Raw genomic sequence first — 10,327 nt, 5'->3', positions numbered from 1 at the left:
TACTCTTGCCTATTGATAGAGACTATAAAAGATATAAAAGTTTCAAAGCTTTATCTCAAAAGACTTTGTCAAAATGTAGACTGGTACGAAAAACTTAACCAAGATTTCTAAGTCAAAAGGGGCCATAATTCTGTCAAAATACTTGACAGAGTTATGTACTCTTGTCTATAACTGGATATGGTGATGGTAAACAAGTGTTGAAAGTTTCAAAGCTTTATCTCAAAAGACTTTGTCAAAATGTGGACTGTACGAAAAACTTAACCAGGGTGTGACGCCGACGCCGACGCCGTGATGAGTAGGATAGCTCTACTTATTCTTCGAATAGTCGAGCTAATAAAAACGTATAAAGGATTTGCCAAAATTATCGTTGCCATTTGAGAATATTTGATAATTATGACAAAAATTGCTATTTAATATTTGTAAATATTTATAACGGAAAAATATTAATTAAGAGTTTGGAATATAAATAATGTTTTGATATCATTGTATATTTTTCTATAGTGCATATTTCGAGAATAATTGATAATTATGAAAATAATGCTGTTTAATATTTGTAAATATTTATAAAAAAAAAAAACAGTTATAGAGTTATAGACAGAGTACACCTTCCCCCTTCAGCGACGACAATGGAGACAAAGTACGCTTTCCTCCTTTATCAAAGACATTGATGACAGAGAGCAATATTTCCTCCCTCAGCAAAGACAACGGAGACGGACAGCAAGCATGCAAAGACAATGGAACCAGAGAGTACGCTTTCCTCCTTCAGCAAGACAACGGAGACAGAGAGCATGCTTCCGTCTGTCCGCAAAGACAATGGAGCCAGTGAGCATTCTTTCCTTTTTCAGCAAGAACAATGGGAACAGAGAGCACGTTTTTCTTCCCTGGCAAAGAAAATGGAAACAGAGCGTTCCTCCTTCAGCAAAGTCAATGGAGACTGAGAGCATGCTTTCCTCTTTCAGCAAATGCAATGGGGAAAAAGATATTTTCCTCTTTCAACAAGGACAACGAAGACAGAGAGCATGCTTTTTGCCTTCAGCAAAGACAATGGAGACATAGAACATGTTTTCCGCCTTCAGCAAAACAATAAAGACAGATATATACTTTGTTCTTCAGCAAAGGCAATTGAGACATTAAGCATGCTTTCCTCCTTCACCTAACACAGTATATGAAAAGATAATGGACAGAGGGAGCATGATTTATACCTTCCGCAAATTCAATAGAGTTATGTTTTCCTCCTTCGGCAAAGACAACGGAGACAGAGACAGAGAGCATCCTTTCCTTCTTCTGCATAGACAATAGAGAGAGATCATGCATTTCCTTTTCTCCTTCAGTAATGACGATGGAAACAGAGTATGCTTTACCGCTTCATCAAAGACAATGACGACATATAGCATGGCATTGCTCTCCTGCATACGAAAAGACAATGGAGACAGAGAGTATGATTTCCTAGTTCAGTAAAGACAATGATGGCAGAGAGCATGCTCTCCAGCCTCAGAAAAGAAAATGGAGACAGAAGGCATGCTTTAAACCTTCAGCAAAGACCACTAGGGTCGTCACAGGCGTGACGAATTATACCCCCACAATATGGCCTTGTCACAGAACTAAGCTAATGTCAAAGCCGAACTTGCTTGACCTTTGACCTACTGACCAAGCGTTCTCACGTTATTGTCCGGAAAAGTTTAAATGTTCCGGGTCACTCTGACCTTTGACTTTTGGAACTCAAAATCAATGCGGGTCATCTGCTGGTCATGACCAACCTCCCTATTAAGTTTCGTGATCCTAGTCCCAAGCGTTCTGAAGTTTTTGTCCGAAAACCGTTTAAATGTTCTGGGTCACTGTGACCTTGACCTGTGACCTACTGACCTCAAAATCATTAGGAGTCATCTGCTAGTCATAACAAACTTCTCTATTAATTTTCATGATCCTAGGCCCAAACGTTCTCAAGTTATCATCCGGAAACCATTTAACTGTTTCGTGTTATTATGACTTTGACCTTTGACCTACTAGCCTCAAAGTTGAACTTGACCTGTATTTTATCATGTTACACCTGTGTAAAAAAATATGATCCTAGACCCAAGCGTTCTCAAGTTATCATCCGGAAATCGTTTAACTGTTCTGAGTCACTGTGACCTTGACCTACTGGCCTCAAAGTCGAACTTAACCTGTATTTCATGATGTTACACCCTGTGTACCAAAATGTATGTTCCCAGACCGAAGCGTTCTCAAGATAACATCCAGAAACCGTATAATTGTTCAGGGTCACTGTGACCTTGACCATTGAGCTACTGACCCCAAAGTCGAACTTGACCTGTATTTTCTGATGTTACATCTGTGTACCAAACATTATTTAAATTGGTAAAGCCTTTCATGAGTTATCATTCGGAAACCATGAAAACCAACAGAACGACAGAAAGCTCACTCCTATATACACCCCCACTACGAACTTCGTTTTGTGGGGGTTTATTAAAGACAGAAAGCATGTTCTCCTTCCTACGAAAAGACAATGGAGACAGAAAGCATGCTTTCGACCTTTAGCAAAGAGAATGAAGACAGAGGGCATGCATGTTTTTTTCTTTTTAAAGCAGAGACAATGGAAAAAATAGCATGCTTTCCACTTTCATCAAAATCAATTAAAACAGAGAGCATGCTTTCCACCTTTAGCAAAGACATGAGAGCAAGACAGGGAGCATGTTGTTTGCCTTCAGCAATGTCAATGGAGACTGAAATCATGTTTTCTCACTTCGGATATGCAATGATTAAACCACCAGAGTATAGCAAATGAGTTAATCATTCTTCCGAATGACTGCATATATTTTACCCACTAAGAGCACAATTATTATTTCAATTCTAGCCACGCCAGATTTTTCACTAACTGCTGATAATTAAGTATTCGGTTTACAGGTTGTTACAATTCATATCCCTCATAACAGATTATTTATGAACGTGTATTCCCTAACCATTTAGGAAAAGATTTATCAAATCAAAAACATGCATAGATTTTATCATTTAACAAAGTATTATTATATTTATTTTTTTAGCTAGATGTCTCATTGTTACTGTGTCATATTTTCACGATATCTCTGTTGTATCATACCTGAGAAAGATTTCACAGAGTTCAAAATATGAGCTGCACCATGAGAAAACCAACATAGTGGGTTTGCGACCAGCCTGGATCCAGACCAGCCTGCGCATCCGCGCAGTCTGGTCAGGATCCATGCTGTTCGCTAACAGTTTCTCTAATTGCAATAGGCTTTGAAAGCGAACAGCATGGATCCTGACCAGACTGCGCGAATGCGCAGGCTGGTCTGGATCCTTGCTGGTCGCAAACCCACCATGTTGGTTTTCTCATTGCATGGCTCATATGTTCATGGTTCTGCACGTAAGTGGACATGTTGGTCATGTGACTATGCTTTTGAAATGTTGTTTTACAACCGTTTGGCACTTGAATAGCTTGTGCATAATAAAACTGGGGTAAATTTTCTCAATGTTATAATCGTAGGAGGTAAACTGCGAATAATATTTCAAATACTATAGAATCATACATGAGTTATGTCTTCCATGTTTATACAGCACTTGCTGCAGATCCTGTTAGTACTATCATCTTGAAGCCATTTTAGAGATCCTAACAAAAAATGTCGAGCGCATAATATACCTAGTTTCAAAATAGTGTCCTTATATAAAGTAAAACAAAGGTCACATTGTCATAAATTTATTGCAGGATATAAAGAATGTCTTCTAAAATTGTATAGCATATAATCAATAAAAGCATGGTACATATAAAATAGTGTGGTAAAACATAACAATAACAAAAATGATGTCAAAACTGTAGGACACACACTCCCTGAAAATGATTGTTATACATACAACAAAATATGAAGTCAAAATTGGGGCGGATATCTTAAAAAGAAAAATATGAAATTCTTGTCCACTTCACGTTGATGTTGTTTACCAGGTTCCATTAAAGCTTAATGAAAGTTGTAGGAGTTGTGTAATTCTACACAAGTTATAGATGAAGTTGTTAAGTTGTTCAGTAAGTAATAAGCCATCACTAAAAATAAAAAATTAAAATCCAGACATTGTGTGCATATATTATTATTGATACCGTAATAGTTCCATTTGAAGTGGATGGAAAATGTAGGAAACTTAAGTATACGAGGGACAGATTGTTAAATTCAAACAAGAGTGCCAAACTGCCAAAAAAATCACCCATTGCAACATATTGATTTTGCCTTATATAATTATCTACTTTCTGAGCAGACAAGTTGTAAATTTTCTCAATTTCAACTAACTCGAGTACCGTAACTCAAGATGACAAGACTATCTAGCTAGATATGGAACTTGGCGATGGCAATATGTGAATAAATATTCTGACCAATAGTGAACATTGGATAAAAGCTGGTTATGTTATTTAGTGAACACTGTCAATGTTCTCAGTTTTAAGCAATTCAAGGGTCATAACTCAAGAGTGACTGAATATCTAGCTGATTATCGTACATGTTTGAAATATTATCCCCAGTAGTAATATAACCTAGCATGGTGAACATTGGACAAGAACTGCAAAAGTTAGAGAGCATACACTGACAAATTTCATAATTTTGAGTAATTCCAGGACCATAGCTCTAGAAACACTTGGAGGATCCAGCAAAGGTTAGCTGGTTTTTGAGCTTGGGCGTAAACATTTTGACCAAGAATGGTGAACACAATTTATAGGAAATACTTGGGTTAGAATGCAGACACTGCCTGTTTGAAAATTTGAGTACCTCAAGGACCATAAATTCCAGAGTCATTGGGATAATCCTGATGGATATCAAACTTGGACAAGAAATTATGCCAACAAACATTGTGACCAAGGAGGGTGAACATTTGATAAGAACTGCTTGAAAGCAAACAACTTTAGCAGATGCAGCTTGCAAGCCCGCAACAACTGTTCCCATAAACATCCTGTCTAGAAAGGAGCATAGCTCAAGAAAACATTCCCGTGCGAAAAAGGAACAGGAAATCATGGGATTATACCATGAAGTCCCAGGAATATTGTCCTGAAAATACCTAGGGAATTCCTGGAAAAGTCCTGGGACTTTTCGTGCCATTAAATGGGAATGGGACAATCCCAGGATTTTCCTATGAACAGGAAAAAGACAAGACACCATAACTCCAAGTAACCTATGCTTTCCTGTTATCCTGAAAATCCCAGGAATGTCCTGGGATTTCCCGAGAACAGGAAAATATTTCTGCAAGGGTTATTGGACATGTCCCAAGAATATGCATGTGCAAAACACTTCATGCTCTTGACATATACCAGGTTTCGTTAAGATAAAGACTGTAGGAGGTAAGACAAAAGGGTATTTATGCAATGTATCATTGTCAATTCAAAAGAGGGGACGTAACTGAACAAGAGCTGTCTGAGGACAGCAACGCCCGACTATTTAACAGTCTTGTCAATTGAATGAATATTAAAGTCGAAAAGTGGGCATAATTTTGTAAAATAGCAAAACAGGGTAATGAAACCTGTACAATGCATATCAGCTTATTACAATGGACAATTATGTGAAGTTTCAATTCATTCCCATTAGTAGTCAAAAAAGGGGCATAATTTTGTAAAAATGCAAAATAAAGATATGGAACTTATGCAATGTAAGTCAGTGTATCACAGTCAATAGGTGAGTGAAGTTTCATTCTATTCCCTCAAGTGGTTACTGAGATAACAGCTTACATATAAAAACAAAACTCAATACCTCTATCTATTCTTTGAATAGTCGAGCTAAAACGTAATAATCAAATAGATAACATTCCTAGCAATATGCACGTGTCACCTTCATATTAATTTTGTATGTCAAGACTCATTTGAATTGGACCTGATGAGTTTAGTACACAAGGTACAGATGTAGCTGTAATATTGTTAAGCTACGGAAAGAAGCACAACTCAGAACATAATGATCAGACATTAAAGTTTTAAAAATACTTGCATGGCAACTTCAGGATTTTGTGATGATCTATACAAAATTTCATTTGGACTGGATGGAAACAATTGGATGAGTTGCGAATGGATGGTACAGATATAGTTAACTTATTGGACATAAAACTAATGATAAAATGTGCATGTCCACTTCATGGTAATGATGTATATGAAGTTAAATTGAATAAGAACAGTAGGATGATAACACAAGGTTAAGAATCTAGTGATCTAATGAAGTTGTACACTATGATTTGTTGGAATTGGATAAAACAGAAGGTGGAACCGACTTCACAATACATGTATAGTGTGACAGATGGGCAGACAGGCAGTTCAAACACTACATGATTCCCATGTATTTTGCCACTTGGGGCATAAAAAAACATGTAGCACAAAACGGAACAGAGTGAAAATACCTTGTCCAGTTTTTTTCTGAACTTTTAAAAACTTAATAACATTTAGGAACAAGAGTGGCAGACTGTCACAAAGTATGCCCATCATCGAACTTGGCCTCATTTAAGGGCCATAATCCAAGAGTGCCTAGGGCGAGTTGGCTGGTTATCGAACTTGGCCGAGATATTATGCCCACAAACATTGTCAGCAAGTTTAGTGAAGATCGGATGAAAACTGTTCGACATTGAGAGTAAACAAGGCTAAATTAGCAGATTTGGAGTAATTCAAGGGCCATAATCTAAGCGTGCCTTGGGCGATTTGGCTGGTTATTGAATATGGCTGAGATATTATGCCTACAAACATTATCTGCAAGTTTGGTGAAGATCATTATGAAAACTGTTTGACTTAGAGAGCGGACAAGGCTTAATTTGCAGGCAGTTTTTTCTGGTAATTCAAGGGCAATAATCCGAGAGTGCCTAAGGCGATTTTGTTGGTAATCAAACTTGGCCGACATATTATGCCCACAAACAGTGTCACCAAATTTGGTGAAGATCGGATGAAAGCTATTTGACTTAGGACGGACAAGGCTAAATTTGCAGATTTCGAGTAATTCAAGGGCAATAAATCAAGAGTGCCTAGTGCAATTTTGCTGGTTATCGAATTTGGCCGAGATATTATGCCGACAAATATTATCAATAAGTTTGGTGAAGATCAGATGAAAACTGTCTGACTTAGAGAGCGGACATGCTTTTGGACGCCGCATGCAACAGGGTTTCACATAATACGCCACGCTCTTTAAGAGACGGGCATATAAAAATGGCTTAATCAACAATACTCCTTAAATTCTCACTGATAAATAATGCAAATATTAACAGCTGACTCTAATATGTGTAAAAATTTGGTTTCAAACTTCTATTACAGCACAATAATTGTAATTATACATGTTTCAATACACCAATAAAAGATTTAGAGTTATAGTGATCTGTAAATGAGAATCCACTGTCATGGCTCAAGTCATAGTTGTTTTATTGTTTACAAAATTGTTAAATCTCCAGTAGTGTACATTCAAGTGTATGGATGCATTTAACCAGGTCATTTATTAATAAAATGAAATCATTGCAATTATAGCAACTGTAAAGTTTGGATCTCAATCAGGGCTATTTTCGTCAAAGCGCACTGACTATTTGTTCATTTACCAAAAAGAACTTATTAATTAATTAATTATTATGTACCTTGTTTCAGTTTAAAATCAGATAAAGTGTCTCACATGTTTGACAACATGTAAATGAAACAAATCCATTTAATATTTAGGTATTACACTAGACTAGTGTAATAAAGCTTTGACATTGTTTTTAGTGTAGGACACACTGGTCGAATTGACTTTGTGTATAACAGATAAAGAAACAAGGAATAGTGGTGTTTCTGCAGGAAAACCTTTCATGTGATAAGGCCTAAAAAAATATCTTTGTTTCCGGTAACATGCCCAAACAAGAGCTTTCTCCATAGGATGACACATGCCCCCGATGGCACTTTGAATGAATAGTAATGGCCGATGTTAGCGTTTAGGACCTTTAACCTACGGACCTGGATCTTGCGCGCGAGACGTCGTCTTACTGTGGTACACATTCATGCCCAATAATTTTAAAATCCATGCATGAATGACAAAGATATGGACCGGACACGCCCATCAATGCACTATCATGAAATATGACCTTTAAGGTCTAAGTGTGACCTTGACCTTTGAGCTACGGACCTGGGTCTTGCGCGCAACACGTCGTCTTACTGTGGTACACATTTATGCCAAGTTATTTGAAAATCCATCCATGGATGACAAAGATATGGACCGGACACGAATGCACTATCATGAAAAATGACCTTTAACATCTAAGTGTGACCTTGACCTTTGAGCTACGGACCTGGGTCTTGCGCGCGACACGTCGTCTTACTGTGGTACACATTCATGCCAAGTTATTTGAAAATCCATCCATGGATGACAAAGATATGGACCGGACAGGAATGCACTATCATGAAAAATGACCATTAATGTCTAAGTGTGACCTTGACCTTTGAGCTACGGACCTGGGTCTTGCGCGCGACACGTCGTCTTACTGTGGTACACATTCATGCCAAGTTATTTGAAAATCCATCCATCGATGACAAAGATATGGACCGGACACGAAAATTGCGGACAGACCGACAGACTGAGATGGTTCAAAAACTATATGCTTCCTTTCGGGGGCATAAAAAATTAGGGTAGGTAGGTTGGAATTTTTTTTTTTTTTTGGATTTTTTTTTTATTAAGGGAGACTTTTTGGAAATTATTTTTGTGCCAAAAAATGAATGCACATAAGAGGGTAATGCCTTTAGAGCATCAGTAAGTTGATTTCTGATATCACTGACCATGTTTAAAGCATAAAAAGTGCAGTTTTGCAACTTTTTGTTAAAAAGTTGAAAAAACATATTCTCCAAGGCCATAAAAACATTTAGGGTTGGGCCAAAAATTTAGGGTAGGTCGGAAATCCTGAAACAAACATTTTTTTTTACGCCTCAAAAGAATATTACAACTGTGCCTTTCCGCGATGAATTTATTACGTTGCTGAATAAAATTGATAAAATGCTCTGCAGAACCTCGCATCTTATCATCTTATTCAACTTGTTTAATAAATTCAGTATAAACTCATGTGTTTATTGTACTTTACATAAACATAACATCATATGTCAGTGTTCTAACTTATTAATGGAACCCTTTCAGTTATTATGGACAAATAACAATTGTTCTTTGTCAAACTTCCAAAGAACATGTTTGAAAATACAAATACTTTTCCAGTTGCCGAAACTCATGCATTAGACTAAGCTACATCAAAGTTGATTAATATGACTGTGCTCATATGCAAAACCCATATGCATCTACTTGACAAGGTTTTATATCAACAGCAAAATGACTATTATTGTTATGTGATATATGAAGAAATTAATGTTGCTGATGAAATATGCGCATGAGGTCATTTCGAATTCTGAAGGAGGGAATTAGTACTCTATATTCTTGTCCGACCTATTTGTAGACTTAAAAGAAAAGTGCTAGAAATTTAACACATAAGACTGTGCAATATTTCATTTGGCCAAAACATAATGAAACTAATTTTAAATGAAATTAACTTTCTTTTAACGTCAGTTTATGTGCAAAATCCTCAAAAAGTGTATCTAAGTCATTATTAGCTGTGGTATTTCTCTCTGAATTTGATTCAGAGTTCTTTCCTCCCTCACTTACTTTTATCAATTCTTTACATTCCTTGAGAGTATTATTTAATTTTGGCACACTAGGATTATCACAGACAATTTCTGCTTCACTTTTGCACTCATTTTCAGTCAATATGCCATTGCTGCTTTCATCACTGGTGGACTGTTGAGTATCAGGAATGTCATTATTATCTTGATCATCAATTTGTACATCTGTTTCTTCTTCTGTAGTAACATTTTCAACTGTTGCTGGTTCATCATCACAGGAATTACCAGTTGCGCTATTTCCAGTCTTTTCATCATTTGTACACACTGATTCTCCAATGTCTTCCCCCTTTTTTGTTATTTCTTCAGAAGCATCATTTCTTTCTTTCCTGTCTGAAGTACTATCGTGCAATTCTTCTACATTGTCACCGGAGCTATGTTCTTTAGTTTTATCATTTTCATGATGAAGTTCAGGAACTGAATAAAATTTATGCTCACTTGTATCTGTGTTTTCAAAACCCATTCCAGCTGATTGTTCCAATTGTTTAATTTCATCTGACACTTTCTTGCATTCCCTGTTTAATCTTTCATATTCAGCTTCTAGGAATTCTCTGTCTCTTTCTGATGAAATCTGTTGTTTCCTGTCCCTGATACTGATTCTGAAACCATATAATATCTTTATAACATTCATTAAGGAGTTATATAATTCATATACCAGCAAGTTCAATTTTTTTTAAGTGGCATTTCTAGTTATTAACACAA

The 10,327-nt window shown here is 36.7% G+C and overlaps 1 protein-coding gene across 1 annotated transcript in view; it reads right to left on the bottom strand.

The window, feature by feature from the left end:
* Nucleotides 1-3,693: 3,693 nt before the first annotated feature.
* LOC123527148 (uncharacterized) overlaps nt 3,694-10,327 on the bottom strand; it is a 37,160-nt gene continuing 30,526 nt past the window's right edge. The window contains exon 12 of the mRNA XM_053523150.1: nt 3,694-10,224. Within this exon, the coding sequence (XP_053379125.1) occupies nt 9,495-10,224 (730 nt within the window). The 3' untranslated portion in view covers nt 3,694-9,494. The remainder of the gene's footprint in view (nt 10,225-10,327) is intronic.

Source organism: Mercenaria mercenaria, chromosome 14, assembly GCF_021730395.1.
Source record: "Mercenaria mercenaria strain notata chromosome 14, MADL_Memer_1, whole genome shotgun sequence".
Taxonomy (NCBI): Eukaryota; Metazoa; Mollusca; class Bivalvia; order Venerida; family Veneridae; genus Mercenaria; species Mercenaria mercenaria.
Note: the sequence above shows the minus strand (reverse complement) of the source record. Positions and strands in the feature narration are given on the sequence as shown.